Below are 18265 nucleotides of genomic sequence, written 5' to 3'. Positions count from 1 at the left end.
AGTGACCTTTAACTCTTTTTTAAAATGAAGAAAATTTTCTTTTATTATGGCCGTTCAAGTGTTTTGCCATAGGACGGCCGATAGTTGTAATGATGAAGATGATGTCAATCATTTCATTAGAGAGGGGAGGAGGCGTGTCAGGTTTGGAGGTGTGTCCAGGCGACGCGCGTATAATGACGTAATAAATTATGGCTCAAGCTCAAGCAGCCCTCTTCGCTGACGCGATGTTTTGATAAATTTTTGTTTGGTTTGTTTTGAGAGGGAGTGCTCATCAAAAAGGAACGAATTATTATTGTAAAATATTAATTGAGTAATACATTATGATGTTTATGCTCTAAACAACTGCGTCTATGGTAAGTCTTCGAAAACCTAGGCTACCAGACTCTCTAGGGCTAGGCCTAGAGAGTAGATTATTTGTAGTAGGGCCTAGTTGATAGTGTACACTGTAAGTCTAGGCTAGCCTACTCTATACATTAGGCTAGCTAGGCTAGGTAGGCCTAACCCTCTAGGCTTTCTTTTATTAGGCCAGGCCTTACAGTGCTCCCTAGGTTAAGCCTAGCCAGAGAGTTGTTATATGGATCTAGCCTACAGTACAAGATATCTGGCCCATTCATTCATGTTTGTACAAAAAAATTAAAATTGTTAATCTTTCTTTTTGAAATGTTATTTAGGCCTAGACCTCCTGTTGCCATCAAATTTAAATTAAATACTGCTACAGTACTACAGTACTCTACTGCTGGTAAGGAAATCTGACATTCAAGAATTAAAAATGCTGAAACGTCTTTCCAAGCGGTTGTCGTCTGCATTGTTTCAAGCAAATGATGATGCTAATGTCAGCCAAATACCTGTTGAGATGCATGCAAAAGTTTCTCTATTAATTTTACCTGATAAAACATTGAAGGTTTGGTGTTTTTCATCATCTAAAAGATTTTGTCAGTTTATGTGTTTTTTTTTTAATTAATGTATATTCTTTTAATTATATATCATGATCATATTATTTATATATTGTTTATAACATCCATATTTTATAATATATTCAGTTATAATGACTGATTATATTTGACAATGATTTGAGCTCTCTCCTATCTTGTCCTATGTCCTATTTTTTTTTTCTTCTATTAATCTTGTTTAGTACAGTTAGCTATTTTTGTTCTCTCTTACTATTAGTTTTGTGTATTGTTTGCTGTTGTATATAACTATAAGTTTAATATATCCTGTAAATTTTCAAAAACTTTGAATAATCGGTTTTTTTAATATAGTAATAATAAATGTATCAATTTAAAACCAATCATGGTTGTTTACAAAGCTAATGAAGTAATTTTGTTACATGACAAATGCATGACAAATGCATGAATTGTTTTACATTGAAAAAAATTAATTTATGTTAATTTAATTTTACTGTAATTATTTAGCTTTTTGTGACATCCAAGACAAATTTCAATCAATGGATTTTATTAAGTTGACCTGTAAATTTTAACTTATATTTTCACTACGGTATTATAAGAACTTAAGTTTTTAAATTAAATCTTCATTGTATTATTTTTTTTGTGTCAATATTGTATATTTTAAATCTTTAGTGTACTTTTATAATCACACCACAGATACCTGTGCCTGGACCAACAACGACTGTTGAAAAAGTTCTTGTAAACGCTTGCAAAAGCTTGGGTAAGTAAAGCTCACACCACCATGTATCAGCTTCACTGTAAATATTATAACTGTAAACAGCGTTGTTATTAATAATTTTGCTACTTGTGTTTTGATCATAAAAATTTACTATTCATATTTTATTAGGTATTCACCAACACCTGGCAAAGTACTTTGGCCTTTTTCAAGAATCTGCAAATTCATTTAGGAAACTTAAAAATATTGAATATATCTCATCGGAAACCAAAGGTAGGTTACGTAAGAAAGATGATACAGATAACTTAGGTGACATAAAAGAAATCATATGCTTAGCTCAGAAAATTTGATAACAAAACATTTTCCTATGACACCCCCTCTTTCCTGCTATAGTTGTATAGAGTATACAATAAAATGGTTGTTGTTTATAATTTGAGATATTCTTTAATTATAATATTAAACAATAACAAGAAAAACACAATGAGAGCAACAATGATAATCTTCTTATCGAGTCACTACATAGCTAGTGTGTATGCTCTTGCTTATGTAGTGTCGTCGAAGGATTCGCAGGTAGGATGGATACCTGACATGGGCTGCGACGTAAGTGCTCCTTCTGTGGCCGGACGGGGACTGGAAATGGACCAGTACACCGGGGTAACCCCCTACTCTTCTCGAATGATGTACTGGGTTCTTTAAAGTGCACACGAGCCAATTGTGTACACTGGACCTACAGTTTAGAGTCCTTATCCGAGAAGACTTGTTCCACCACCGGAACCATAGGCAAGCGTGCTGTTCGAACCAAAGCAGATATTATGGCTGTATGTCACGGTTCCACTGTCTTAACCGCTCGACCAACCAACTTGCCACAATGATAATAATAAACATGATATCATTCTTAAACAGCACATCATGCCGATGCCTCTAAGCATTTCACATTATTACTTCTGGGGAAGCATTCCATAATGTTGCCGCAATTAATCAGCCCATTCTAACCTAGGTACCCACAAAAGCTATGTTCTGGCCTGAGAGATATGCCAGAGGTAACTAACAGTAGACATGCATTATTGCATAGCATAGCTCGTATGATGTTCAATATTGCGTGATTAATGCAGCACTCACACAAGTAATCACAAAAATATCGATTTTTGTAATCATGATTTTTTGTGATTGGTCAAATCCTGTCCTAAGTTCAAAATAATTGACATCATATTACAATGGTGTATGCTAATCTTGGTCTGTTGATGGAATATTGTAAACTTTTTAATACCTTTAATAAAAAAGTTTTCAATATTCCTGGACTGGGCAAGTTGAGTGGTCGAGTGGTAAGGCAGGAGAGCCACTAGCTACATCCTTAACAGCCGCTCCTTGCCCATGGTTCAGTTGGTAGAACTAAGTCTTCTCGGATAAGAACTTGAAATGGAGGTCCAATGTATACATCTGACTCATGTGCACTTTAAAAAAAACCTGTTGCATCTTTCGGAAGAGTAGGTGGTTACCCCAATGTTATGGTTCATTTCTGCCCCTGTCGTTGTGGAATGATGTGAACATGTAGCTACTATGAAGCACACCTTTATAAGGCTGCTAGGTAGTCACGGACCACGCCCATACGCAATTCAGCACAATGATGCTGCAAGTTATGGGTTATTCTCCTACCTCTATTTCTATTTTGTTAAAAAAAAAAGAACGTGTTCCCAATTCATTTTTTTGACTGCAATGAAATTTATGTTGTTGTTTGGTGTTTTTCTGCACTAAAGATTGATAGCACATTAATACAGGCATTCACTATGCTGCACACAAGTTTAAACCGCTCGTTTCTGAACTTAATCATATACTTTTGGGTAGAGCCAATTTAAATGTACGGCAAGAGATTCGAACCCTGACCTCAAGGGGGAGATCACATTTTATCAGCCTCTCCCATTTTCTTTAAAAATGTATAGGCCTATGTATACACTGACAACCAAATAATAATAATAATAATAACTTTATTTAATTAAGCGCAAGCATCCATTAAAAATCGTATGTTTTGTACGCTCATAAAAATAATGGAATAAATGATGAGGTGGCTCTATTGTTTCAATAGCATATACCAAAAAAGTAAGTCTATTAACTGAAAGGTCTACTGATTAATTTCAGATAGTATAATACATCATCCATGTACTTGAAGTCCATAAAATACTGAGATTTTATTCTGTTAGATATTAATTGGTTATTATACATTCGGTTATTTTTAGATATTAATTGGTTATTATACATTCGTTTCTTTTTGTATTTAACCAATAGTGGTGAATTCAAAATAAATACATTTTATTTTTATTTCAATAAATTTGTTGTGCATGCGGAATCATTATTTATATCTAAACAAAAGAAATTGATTTTGTTGTCAAGGTTTGACTCTAAGAAAATGGTGCTTTGATCTTGAAGATGAAAAAATTCTTATGGAAATAGAGGGCGCTCTACTCCTTTTATATCATGAAGCCAAACAAGATGTGGCTACTGGAAGGTTGCTGCCAGATGACGAAACAAAGGCTAAACTTGATGGTAAATGATTTGGCATTTGAATTGCTGAATACCAGCATAAGACAAAAAATTAATTCTAAATTGAATAGGCAATAGTGTAATTAATGATGTACCATCTGTAGTGAAATATGAAAAAAACATTACAAATTCAATCAGACAATTAAGGGATTAAATGAATAAAATAAAATGCAGATTAAAACACTTCTGTCAATGTACTTCCAAACAGTGTAAATAATGATGTACCATCTGTAGTGAAATACGAAAAAAACATTACAAATTCGATTAGACAATTAAGGGATTAAATGAATAAAATAAAATGCAGATTAAAACACTTCCGTCAATGTACTTCCAAACTCCATACATTTATTACCAGTATTTATTTTACTTCATACAAAGTGTATGCAATAACAATATTGCAATAGCATATGTGGCAAAGACAAGCCAAACCAGTCACTGGTCGCAAAAATCAATTTTTAGTTATTAATACAGAGTTAGATAGTAAAATAAGAGCTATAAAATGGTAAAAAAATCATTCAAATCTGACATTTCCTTATGAAGTTACAAGCATTTAAACATACATCTGCTTAAAGAACAAAATATGTCAAATCAGCTGTCAAAGCTCATGCAGAAATTATCATGAAATCTTTAAAAAGTGTTGTTTTAACATTAAAAATGTGAAAAATAACAGCATAGCATGATGTATAGATATATAAAGATTAGTTTAGTGCAATAAAATATATTTTTTTAAAATTTGACATTCAAGCAGGTTTTCGCCATTTTCTCTAAAACACGATTTACGACGAGTGACTGTTTTGGCTTGTCTTTGCCACATATATAACTAGCATGGCAAATTAAAGCATAACTTGTCACCAGTGCAGAGAACACTAAACAGTTTCAGAAAACAATGCATATACTTTTGTTTATCTTCAGTGTGGTTTTTATCAACATCATTAATTTCATTTCTTCTTTTGTTAAAATATGTTTTTTTTCTATATATATATTGGCTGTCTCTTATACACATCTAAAATTTGATTAATAGAATTATAAATTCTCTTAACTTTGTCTTAAAATACAAATTTATTTCCCTTAATTAAATAATTACGTAGAAAAATAATTTTTTTTCCTTTAATCTCTATTCCTGCTTTTTGCTGTTTTTTCCCCAGAATTAGTAGCCCCTACATCTGAGACTTACACTAAGTATGTAAGTATATGTCAGGATATTGAAGATTACTTTGCTGTGGAAATCAAAAGTTGTTACCTCAGCCAAGATTTCAAGATTAAATCCTTCCAGGTCAGCCTCTTACCTGTATAAGTAGTAGTTACAATAGTTTTTGCGATGAAGTGTTTTTGAGAAAAATTAATTTTTTATTGAGGCAGTGTATCAGTTGTATACCAGCTTTGTGATTGTTTTTGGAGACAAAACTATTATTCACAATTTCATAAATTTTGTGCACCCACAATTTTTGTGAACATTGTTTTTTTTATGTATAAATTAAGGGTGTGCAAACAGGGGCTTTACATTATTAATCTGTCTGCCTATATGTTGATGTAGTCCTGTTTTATCGTGTATACATAGGTTAGCATAGACTGATTCAAGGTGTGGGGGAGCCTCCAAAATGTAAAAAAAAAAATGAGGAAGAGAAAAAAAATTAAAATTTAAGTCTAGAAGTGTCATAGAAATAAAATGTTGTACTACCTCAGCCTCACCTTTGTTGCAGCTAACATAGTAGCCCTCCATTTGTAAAATTGCATTTCTGAGCTCCTCTTTTTCAAAATCCTGTATCCGCCACTGCAAGCATGAAGTAATAACAATAATGTGTTCTAAGGATTCTGAAATGCATCATAATTATTTCCTAGTGGGAGGATTTCATTGTTTGTAGCTTGTAAATAATGCAGTGATATTTGTAAGATACCATAGAGTACTTGATAAAAAACACTGAAAAAGAACACTGAACCTCATTCAATTTTCAGCTTAGCCGAGGTGTAAAGTATTCTATAGTTCTGTTTGTTAGAGGCCTGAAATTGCGTGTCGACAAAACAGATTTCCTGATATCATGGCGAAAAGTATCCAGGTAACCTTACACATAAATATGTAGCCATAGAATTACAAAGCCTATATGTGTCGCTTTACTATAGTACTATACTTTATTATATTATGATAAATCAAAGTTGCTGCATAGTACTGTCAACATTTTTATAAAAAAATATGCAAAGTTTAGAAACAGCACTTGAATATAGGAACAAATTATGTCAACAAAAAGGTTTTTATTGGTCGTGTGGAAAGAACTTCTAGTGGGATTTGAATTTAGAATACATACATGAAGTCATATTATAGTAGCTCAATGCCTATCAAATAAGTAATAAAAATTTGCAATAATTCATCAAATATCCGTGGCTACAAGCGGGTGCCATAGACATCCCCCAGCCAAGTGAGGCTCGCTTCGCTCTCCTAGCCCCCCCGTCGGGCCTTTAGCTACTTCGTCGGGAAAATCCTGGCGCCATCACTGTTGTCAAGACTACAGGTCTCCCTCCAATTAAAGACCACTTTTGGGACCGGGGTTTCCATGGTTTTTAGCAGCCTTTGGTCTCTAATTAGAATAATAAAGATAAAAGACATTTGATAGTTTGGTACAACAGAAAAGTGGTCTTTAATTGGAGGTGGTCTTTAATTAGAGGGAAACCTGTAACTTCAAAAGTTTTTGTTTTTAATTTTTTTAGCTCATTACAAACAGTATATCTTTAATTAATGCTGGTAATAAATTATGTAATTATTATGCAGTTGGTCCTGTGTAGAAGATGATAGACGAATACAATTTGAAGTTTACTCACCGACTGAGAATAATTACAGAATACTGGCAATAGAGACTGCTGATGCTGATTACATGTTGACTGTTGTCATGGAACTGATAAGGAATTTACAGGTATGTAAATATATTTTTTTTGACTTGTTAAGTTAATGTGATTATTTGTGGAAATATATATTCATAATAATACACTGTTTACATCACTGATTTCAAGAGAATTGTGTTTGCTAATTGTGTGCCAACAGTGACCTTCCTCTATTTTTTGAAATATATATTAATTTTCAACAATTCTAATGTAATTATTTGAATGTTTTGATATTTTAATATGTATTTTTACACCTGACCTGTTTTCCTACGTTGTCTTTATTTGTTGATTGTAAACAAACGTTTTCAGCCTTTGGCTGTTGTTTTGTTTTGTGTTTTATACCTTAATAAATAAATTTTAAAAATCAAAGCCCTACCCCAGAATAGTTCCTGGAAGCCATGTTTTATATCAGGGGTGTCCATAAAAATCGGTCGGAGGGCCACACCCAAACTTCGATACTTCCAGTGAGCTTCCAAAAAACTGTCAGTTTTAATGTTACTTTTTACACATGTGTCAGGCCATAAAAAACAAGGGGTTTTCTAGCCAATGTTGCTTGGCGGGCCGCACACATAGGGTTTTTAATTCATTTTTGCGTCCCACACTTTTCCCTCCCCTGTTTTATATGTTGAATTTGTCAATCCAGCCTAAAACCAACAGGTTTTAAAAATCTGCAGAGTCATCTCTGCAAATTTGTACAGATCCTGTCTTTCACTATTAAACAACAGAATTGAACTTTGGTCATCATTTTCAGATTAGGAATACTTTTAGCACAACATAAACCTTTATATCTTGGAATAATAATCAGTTTATTTAATCCTTTTTTTTTAAATTTTAGAATGAACTAGACGGTCCGATGTTTGAGACCTCGGATCTGACCATGGACTCGAGCGGCAAGGTAGTGAAGTGGAGTAATGTGCTGTTTGCTACACGCCGCTTCAACGCAGAGGATGAGCTAGCGAGCAAGTGCGAAGACCTCACAAGTTAGGCTATGTGCACTGTACCCACCACACCCCAGTCTCAGCAGTGGTGTACCCTTCCCACCCCCAAAAAAAAGTGTACTTTAGCTTTTGGGTGCAGAAATGGTCCTTAACGGGTCTATATTGGTGAAAACAGGGATAACTACCTCAGCTTCTCAAACCCTAATGTGGGCAATGAAGATGCAAAATGCGAAAAACCTAAAGATGGCCATATTAGGCAGGGATTCCATAAAATTGCTACAGCAATTGTTACACTACATGACTGTCTCCGATGCCAAATTCACTAAACATAATCAACTTCTCAACAATCATTTATACTTGATTACCTTAAAGGTATCCCGAGCCTAGCAATCATGGGCTAGAGGTTTTCTATTTTCTAGGCCCTCTGCCAAGTAGATTACCCAAAGCATTTACTTCAAATCCCTACCAACAGGCAATAGGGTATAGCAATTTTATGGAAGACAGTCTATACACAGAACTAACCTTGATGCCATTTAGAAGGTGCACATGCATGAAAACATGACAAATATCTAACATTTGTAAAAAGATACACGATAAACATGTTTCAAGCTATTATAAAGTTCACATGCTATTTTAGTGGTTGTATTTCTTTTTTCATCATCTAAAATATTGATTATTATTGTATGAAATATAATATTAATGATGTATTGTCCCATGCTAAATACCAAAAAAACATTTAAAAATTTTTTTTAAAATTAACTTGCCCATTTTGAAGTAGTAAAAAAGTTATCAACTTGAAATTAGTGTGGCAGTGTTTTTTTATTTTTATTATAATTTTTTGGTTTAAAAATCAGGGTACACATTTTTTTAATTCAATAATTTTTATGCACAAGTTAATAATTTGTATGCTATTGCAATATGGGCAAGTTTATTTCAAAATTGTTTTTTATGTTTTTTTGACATTAGCAAGCGACAATACATCTTTAAGATCATTTTAACTTTAAAATTGGTATATCATTGAATGATGAGTTGGAAAATTGTATATATTTGAATGTGCAATTGCTATGTGTTATATTTGTTTAAACCTTACTACACAAAATCTATGTGAATATGTTTCATTAGATATAGAATTAATCACAATGCAACTCTTTCCCTGCACTGGGTGTATTTTTATTCATATCCTACTAGTACTTGTACTTACAATTTTGTTGGAAGCCCAATGCCTTAAATCTCTTACATATATAAACTTCCATTTATCTAACATAGTTTTGTTGTGGTTTTTATTTTAATGTGTTGCAGAAATAATTAACATTTTTCCATGAGATAATGTCACAAAAGTATGTTTATATTCGAAATTATTATTATTATTATTGTATTATATATATTTAGATATGTTAGTATTAATAATTGTTATTAAATTTTTATTATTAGAAATTCAGTTACAATAAATTTCAAATATATATATATATATAGGAGTATATATTTTGTAATTATATCCATGTACTGGTTGCTAAATTTTATTTTATCACATATTGCTATGTTATTTTAGGATTGTATAAAATGTGGTTAAAAATTTTTTACCTTTTAACACATGTATGTTTTAGTCTTTCACAGAATTTTACTTACACACAGTGTAAAACTGTATATTATATTTTCAATTTACTAATAAACAACTTTTAGGGCTAGTTTTTAACCTACTGAGGCGTGCTTTAAGCTAGTTACAATGCAAATTTGTGTTTATAATCTGTAATGTATTTGAAATGTATTCCCAATCTTTCCTGAAAAATTTGTATTAATACTGGGAAAATTGCATTAGGCAGATGGTGAAAAAACTGCTATCAATAATTGAGGCCGGGTTTTTACTATTAATCAAAATTCATCAGGTAGTATTTTATGGATTAAAGTATTTTTCTATTTACACAGTTGAAACACAGTACTGTGGTGCGAGGTTTGTAATGTGAAAAGGAATTCTTATTATAATATTTGATATGTGTGGGAAAATTGCATTAGGCAGATGGTGAAAAAACTGCTATCAATAATTGAGGCCGGGTTTTTTACTATTAATCAAAATTCATCAGGTAGTATTTTATGGATTAAAGTATTTTTCTATTTACGCAGTTGAAACACAGTACTGTGGTGCGAGGTTTGTAATGTGAAAAGGAATTCTTATTATAATATTTGATATGTGTAATAATGAAATATTTTTTTTAAAACCGAGTGACTAAGTGTTGTGTAATATTTTTTTTTTTTAGAAGAAATTGCAAGGTTTACGTTTCAGTTGGCCTGAATACCATCCGTTTCGGCCGTCGAACAGTTTGGCCTCGATGTATTTAACATCCAGAAAACCAGGGAAATGAAATATGTTTTGTGATCCAGTTACCATTTAGAATTTTAAGCTCGTTAAACTTGGAATTCGAATTTTCATACCGAATCCGAGATGTTTATTAGGCCCTCGGTTGTCTATCATGGTTTCAGGCTTTGAAATAAGCGTAATTATAATACAGATATAGTAAAGTAGACTCTAGAATCTATTAAATAAGCTTTGAAACCCCCATTTGCCATAGTTTCCGAGAAACTACGCCCATCGACCAATTCAAAAAGAGATTTTGAGCGACGCCCTACCACGCCCTGTTGTCAAGAACATCGGCGACCTTTCAGGGACATCGGAACTCGCCCCACTCCCTGTTGGGCAAATCCTGGCGCCAGAGTAATGCATTTTTACAAATAAAGGTACGAACCAGCCTAGGCGGCCTTACGTATTAACAAAATCGCTGATAGGATTTTTTTAGGGAAATCCCCTTACAACCTTAAAATATTTATGGCCTAATAATATTTTCGTGCATATCGTCCATAAATGTAGTAGGGCCTATATATTTTTTGTGCATTGGTTCTTTACATTGTATTGGCAAATAGGTATCGGTACGTCTGTAACATCGTCATTTGCACTAATGACGAGAGTTCGGAGGCCGTCAGTGCCACGGGAGCTCCAAAAATTATAGTAACCAACCGTCTCGCATCGTGCGGGACGGTCCCGCATTTCAAAGTGATTTTGGTTGAAACACGCATTTTGCAAAAACACATGCCTGATCATAAATTTGTCACGCATTTAGCACAGGTCTATCACGAATTCAGAGGAAAATGTATTTAAAATTAGAAGAAATTGGTTTTATTAAAAATATAAAAACGGTCATGCAGTAACATGAGTCATTGGCAGTACTGTATTTACGTGAATACTTAATTCACTGACGCGTACTAAAAATTGATCAGTAGGCCTATGCCTATTAATTTTTTGTTTGTTTAAGTAATGAAATGTTTGTGTACCGGTGCATAGTGTACATTACAACTCAAATTGCACGTGGCTTATTAAAGTATTTTTTGTTTATGCAGGCCTATCCGGTATTGTCAACAAACACTCCCTGAAATTTGTTTTAGAACATCTTAAATGCTCAGATCGTCGGAGCGCCAGGATAGTGGCGTATCTATGGGGGGGGGGGCTCCAAAAATTACTCGCGTCCCCCGCCGGCGGGCCCAAAAATAGGATGGACAAGTTGCTATAAAGCACATAAATTCACGTTATTTTACGTGTTAGCTCCCCCTCCCTTTAATTGATCATCGATCCCACTCACTTCACCTTCGCTCCCCCTTCAGCACACCAACTTCAAGACTCCTAAATACGCCACTGCCCCTGAACCCCCACCAGAGCTCCGCCTCCCTACTTCAGGGTCCCCCTCCCCACAGTCAACTGGTGGAGTCACGCATTTCAAATATCTCAAGTTGGTAACTATGAAAAACTATCCTTAGGCCCCGCCCCGGGCCTTTCCTGGTCAAAAAAAAAAATCTTCCGGCCCCGTCAGTGTACCGGGGGCTTCGGCAACCTACCAGGGCCAATTTTGGAGGCCCTGGTCATTTGTATGTATTGTTTGAAGCCCCTTGCCCTTCATAGATTCTCCGCCAATCTGAGCTTTATGAAAAAAAACAACAAAAAAAAACTCTACCTAAACACTTATAGAGACAACTGTGTGAAAAAACTTAAGCTCAAAAGTCATGAACGCATTTCGTGTATGAAATACAGTAGCTTAGAATTAGGTTTGTTTAGGGTTGAAGTTGATCGATTCTCGTGACGAAATATTGCTAGTGATTTTGAGTTAAAATTACTTATTGCTTTACCTAATAGAATCTGCATTCTGAGGCTGAGGAACTCTTTCCGAAATTTCAATTAGGTCCTACAGCCAGGTAGGCCTATACAATAATTTAGTCTTTGTGTCAGTTTATTTTTTTAGAGTCGACCTAACGTAACTGTATTTTTTGTAAGGCTTGAAGTTTTACTTGTCTATATACTCTTGCAGATTTGTTTTTTTCATTTCTTATTTTATTTATCCCTCTCACTTCTCTTACCCCCGGCCACTGGCGCCGCCGCAACTTGACATGACGTCACCTGGGCGGATGCAGGTGGTGCAGAGGGTGCGGTCGCACCCCCTAAATTCTATTAAGAAAAAAAAATTGTTGTATTATATTGTTGATAAAAATTACTGGTAAGATTTTTTAGGTATGAGAGTGTAATTTCCTGTCACCCAGAACTCCATATTTTCAAAATTATCGCGCTGAGATGCGTGTGGACTCACAGTTTCGAAGTAGGTAAAGTAAATACATCAAAGACCTGTTGAGTTGTATTTTCTCTGTTACCGTACATCACACATTGGATTTCTGTGGTTGCCGAATAGCTGAAGAAAGATCATGAGTATTTGTTGGCGCTTCATTTTGACTATAAATGTTGGTAATGATGAAGAATTTTGTGTCATTTCCGACCAACGTGGGGCTGAGGTGAATGTGGCCACACAGCTTTGAGGTACGTAGGTCAAATGAATTAAATACATCAAAGAAAGTGTTTCTTTATTTTTTTTTTCCTATGGTACATCAATCATAATAATTAGATCTCTGTGGTTGCCGAATATCCCTGATTAAAAATCAGAACATTTGCTGGCGTTTCATCTAGATATGATGGTGTGATGATGATGAATTTTACTATATAAAAGTGTCATTTCCGGCCATCTAAAGGTACTATTTCTTCAAATTTTCTCACCCACCTCAGCCCCAACATGGTGGGGCGGAGGTGGTTGTGGACTCACTGCTTTGAAGTAGCTAAATTAAATACATCAAAGAGAATGTTTTTAAGTTCAATTTTCTATGGTTCATCACACATACTACTTAGATCTCTGTGGTTGCCGAAAATCGCCGATTAAAAAAAATCATGAAAATTCGTTTTTACTATATAAAGATGTTGATGTGATGATGGTGAATCTTACTATTATAAATGTGTCATTTCCGGCCATCTACAGGTACTATTTCTTTAAATTTTTGCACGCACCCCCTACCGCCAAATCCTGCATCCGCCCCAGCGTCACCACACCTGACAGGACACAGTGTGGATTAATTTGGATTTTGCCGTCCTGCACAATGTTGATTTGTAACTTTTGTTACAGACCGTCATGGTATGCCCATGGTGCCAATAGGCCAACATACGGTTAACAGTACGGAAGTTTTCCTGGTGTTACGGACTATTAATTATTGCGAGAGACTCAGTACCCTGCAATACTGTTTGTTTTGTCAGCTTACTGGTATCTTAATTATCTGCTCCGAAGCCTTCGCTTTAATTATAATTCTACGTATTATTGCCAATCGGTACTACTGTATTAGGCATATGCGTTAATAATGATATAGGCCAGTCAAAAAAAATAAAATAGCATTTGATATAGTTATATACACAGTCGTTGAGTACGATACGAATGGTATTGGGTCGACGGTTCATGGGCAACCCCCGTTATTTAATGGTAGCGTCCAGATGAGGAAAGGCTTTTTTTACAAACCTTTCTGACTGACTGACGAAAGAAAACCAAAACAAACCAGCAGAGCTCAGCCGGATGAGGTTTATATTTCCGCGTGTTAACGGATAAAATCAACAGGTTTTTAGAGTTTGAGGTCAGACGATCTGAGTTTCTGCACCAGATTTCCAATCATTTTTAGAAGAACACAAGTTTTTACCTTTCAGAAACAATGCCATCTACAGTATTGGACAAGAACGACTATCAAGGTAAGACCCCAATGGGGAAGCTAAAACTAATTGTATCCATAGGAAGAGTTCGGTGGTTGGTTGGAGCTTGGAGGAAGGGTGTAGTTTGACGATACAAAGATATATGCTGTATGGTCTAGTCATAGGATATTATTAGTCACGGGGACTTGTGGGCACGTAGAACCAACAGACGACAGAGGCATCTTGTAGCACGTTAATTAAAAATCTTTTCTTTTTTTTTTTTTGCAACCTAATGTATGTAAAATATATAAAATACAGTGTATTTAATAAAAATAATATGCTTACCTAGCGGGAATGCTTATTTATGACTTATGCCATGATGGTCGTTAATTTTGATCGTTGAAATGTAGTTTCATTGGGTCATTTATGTAAATATACCCTTTAAAATATATTAGGCAAATCAAACAATGAATGTTATTAAGATTATCAGCTCAAACATCCTTAATGACATTATTTGATACAGCACCAGTAATACTACAACGTACCTGGACATAACTTTTCATCATACCATCGTCAACAACTATCAATTAGGCCTATATCATCGATCATGCCTTCAAATAAAATTGTTTATATAAGACGTAGAATTACACTCGTATACAAAATATTGTCAACTGAAAATGGTTACATATCGAAAATGGGGCATCATGGGCGAATCTTCAACAAAATAATTGCAGATAATTATCGAAATTGGGTCAAATGCTACAATACAGGCCAATAATAATCTTACAAACATTTCATATTATTTTTTTTTAAATATTATGAAACCAAACTATTAAAAATAAATTTACATAAAAATGGTATTATGTATGCAAACAATTTCATTCTAAAAATTCATATATAAACGAAACAAGAAGTTGCTTTGTTTATAGGCCTAATTGTTATTTACTTTACGCTATATTTATAAAGTACAAGATTGCTGAATGACTAATAGTATGTAAGTAACTAAAAAGTCGATTTGAACATACAGTATAGGTGTTATGATTACCACCACGTCGAGATGCATTACAGTATAGAGTAAAGTCATGACCCAATATTGTTTGCAAACTTCCGCTTGCGATCACTGATTTAGTTCCGTACAACATCGCAGAATGTGAAGGTGGATTAGAAACGGGTTTTCACAGATCCTGTTAATATATGACTAAAAACGTCTTGCGTATTAGGAATTTCTGATATTATGATGAATACGGTAATCTAGATTCACATTATAGTTCGCCTGCTATCAATCAAAGATTTTCGTAGTCCTACGTGTCAGATATAGGAAATAGGAAGTATGGATTAGCTTTAATTAAATATCGGGAGGGAAAGGGGCGCGGAAAAAACATGGTTCGCGTCATTTTTCAATGACTTACCCATTATTGATTTAAACTATAACACCACCTATATACGAAATATTCCATGAATTCTAGTGTTTTGGTAATTCAGTCATGTATAGTATGCCTACTGCTGCTGCTGATATTATATCGTTTTCGTAAAGCATTAGCCAGTAAAATACCACGTGATATCCATTCATTTTCTAAACATGCCAGGGAACGCTAAAATACTCTTCAAATAAAATTTTTAAATTAAAATTTAAAGTGAACAGTAATCGGCAGAAGGTCTTCGATTCGAATGCGGAATATGGTCTGGGTGACACTTTGTTTTCCTTCAAACACTATTTATTATCTTTGTATAAAATAGACGAGTGTGATGTTGTCCTTAATATACAATTTATTATTACCTTTTTTACGTAAGTGAGAATTAGTAATGGAGCGGCAACCTCTATGCAAGCAAATTAAAAGTTAGTAGATTCCAAGTTTTTTTAAATGGGATTTCAAGTGGTCACAATCACCCAAATGATGACAAGATATAGCTTGGCCTCTCATATACATTTAATGGAGAGGGTACGGAAACGCAGAGTTTCAAGATAGCACGATGGATAATTAAGTGAGAGCCTCAAGAAAGACATCTTTGCCTCTCGGTTAGAATCTAATACAGTACTCTACAGTCATACCCAACATCCCTCAATAATTCAGATGACCTGGTCTATCTGCAAAACTGTAGCATCAGCACAAAGAAGTATTATTGTAAAAGGGATGAAAATGTAGGCTTACGTCACATCCAGTATTAATAACATTTAGAATTTCAGGCACCGACTGTAATCAAGTCAGTTCAATCTAACACAAAGTAGTGTGTAATTAACTCACTGTGTGTGTCCATGCTCTTAACACGGAAATCAAATTATACAATTCCGAAGTGTAATAACATGTAGCCACAGTAGACGGTGTGTTTGCTATAAATGCTGCGATTGTTTAAATTTCGCACGTTGTGGTTCACTTCATTCTATACACATCGAGATTTAATACACATACCTTAAATATGTGAAGTCGACACGCTTGATAGAATCCGGCTAATACCATATGGTGACGTTTTTGTTTTTGTTTTTTTTTTATTCAGGGTGAATTTTAAAACAGGGACGGATCCAGAATTGTTCAAACGGGGGCGGGGAGCACAACAGTTTTAAAATAGATAAGTGAGTAGGACATAACATTGATTTGCAATTGCATTGAAATTTTTAAAATTTAGTGGCAAAACGGAGTGGGGGGGGGGCACGTACCCCGTGCCCCTACTGGATCCGCCCCTGTTAAAATAATTGTCCACTTGACTAGGTTCTTTTTTATGCACGACAAATGTGTAAAAAACAAATCTGATTTGGAAGCGTATGACCGAGTGTTGTTATTTGAGAATTACATATTCTGTTACTGTAAAAGTTTAAAATACAGGCTGCGTGCACAATTTTCTTTGTAGCCATCAAAGTTTTTTCAACATCAAACAGGAGGCCATAACGGTCCTACTTTTGAGATCCCATATTTCCTCTTGCATTAAGTAGGATAACACTGTATAACTAACACTAATGTCACTCTGTTGTATTATCGAAGCATGTGAACATTTCCCTGAATACATAGTGAAGAAACCGACCTACCATATCAGGTTTTAGCGAACATTTCAGCCTTTGACCCCTCAGCCTTCACGGTAAGAGGGAAGTGAGCTATAGCAAACAGGTAGTATTTCACTGTTTATCTTTGCTATTACCTTTTTTATGACCAATGCTCATGCCTTTCCTTTTTCGCTATAATATTGCAGGACCACATCGCCTTAATGAAATATAAGCAATTGACAAGTTCATTCATATACAATAGGCCAGTGCAGTTTTTTCTGCTTGACAGCCTAAAAAAAACCAGTTACACAAATTCGTTACTCGTCACCAAACACCCATTAATATGAGGATTACTCAGAGAGTGGCGGGGAGAGTGGTTCCAAATTTGAGAGACAGAATGAGGCGCAATGACTATAGGGGCCTCCTGGGGTCAAGGGAAAATACTGCTTCGTAAATGCAACACCGCCAGAGGATGCCCTATACACAAACCAGGGAGCAGTCATATCCCTGCTAAACGAAACGTTAATGCCCCTTTACGGTTTTGAATACAACAAAAGTTGGAACCCGGAGAGATAGACTTTTTTTCCGGAGCATGCATTGAATTATATCTTAAGCCAAAATAAAATAACAATCCAAAGCGTATTCATTGTAATATGCACTCACCCCGGTCATAAACTTTTAAATGTGCATTTAACTTCATAGAGTTTTAAATGCTTATTGGTGTTACACTGTTATTAATATTAGGCTTACCGTACAGAGTTACGCCTTTTGATGTAACACTTTCTACAGATTGTATTTTAACACAGATTTTACACTTTTAAACATTAGTTCATGTATGTTAATAATATTTACTTAATATTATTTGTCGGTTTTCAGTGTGAATAATTAAAGTATTCGATTTAACAGCTTTACGAAATACCCCATTAAACATTGATATCGAATTGGAGACTATATATAGGCCTGTATATAGTCCTTATTCTGCTTATTATTAGCAGGCAATGGTTTCAATAATGCGTGAATCGTTCCATACGAATGCATAAGCGTTGAACAGAACCAGGATCATATTTTGGTTCTCAACAATCCATTATAACGAAGTCTCTCTCTCTCTCTATATATATATATATATATACAGTATATATATATACAGTATATATATATATATATACATAAATCATCAAAGAAAGGTAAATACAGTGTTCGAATAAAGGACATAATAATACATCGTGTAGCATAGCTCGCAACGAATGTAGTCCTGTAAATAAATGAATAAAGAAATTGTGTAATAAAATGCCTCTGACA

The 18265-nt window shown here is 34.5% G+C and overlaps 2 protein-coding genes across 3 annotated transcripts in view; both read left to right on the top strand.

The window, feature by feature from the left end:
* The first annotated feature begins 179 nt into the window (after nt 1-179).
* Nucleotides 180-8727, top strand: LOC117102842. 2 transcript variants are annotated; one of them, XM_033243272.1, is made up of 9 exons: nt 180-353; nt 672-901; nt 1602-1665; nt 1792-1893; nt 4006-4158; nt 5301-5428; nt 6109-6209; nt 6917-7058; nt 7862-8727. In XM_033243272.1, the coding sequence occupies exons 2-9, from the start codon at nt 770-772 to the stop codon at nt 8009-8011; spliced, it is 972 nt and encodes a 323-aa protein (XP_033099163.1). In that variant the 5' UTR covers nt 180-353; nt 672-769; the 3' UTR covers nt 8012-8727. The 2 variants fall into 2 exon arrangements, with proteins under 2 accessions (XP_033099163.1, XP_033099164.1); XM_033243273.1 differs by lacking the exon at nt 672-901.
* Nucleotides 8728-13826: 5099 nt separating this feature from the next.
* Nucleotides 13827-18265, top strand: part of LOC117102825 (allograft inflammatory factor 1-like) — a 12924-nt gene continuing 8485 nt past the window's right edge. Inside the window, exon 1 of the mRNA XM_033243251.1 lies at nt 13827-14052. Coding sequence (XP_033099142.1) covers nt 14016-14052 — 37 coding nt within the window. The 5' untranslated portion in view covers nt 13827-14015. The remainder of the gene's footprint in view (nt 14053-18265) is intronic.

The sequence above is a fragment of the Anneissia japonica genome, unplaced genomic scaffold (genome assembly GCF_011630105.1).
Source record: "Anneissia japonica isolate Jap-2015-1 unplaced genomic scaffold, ASM1163010v1 scaffold32248_len650992_cov182, whole genome shotgun sequence".
NCBI classification, from domain to species: Eukaryota; Metazoa; Echinodermata; class Crinoidea; order Comatulida; family Comatulidae; genus Anneissia; species Anneissia japonica.
This window is presented reverse-complemented; position numbering and strand designations above follow the sequence as displayed.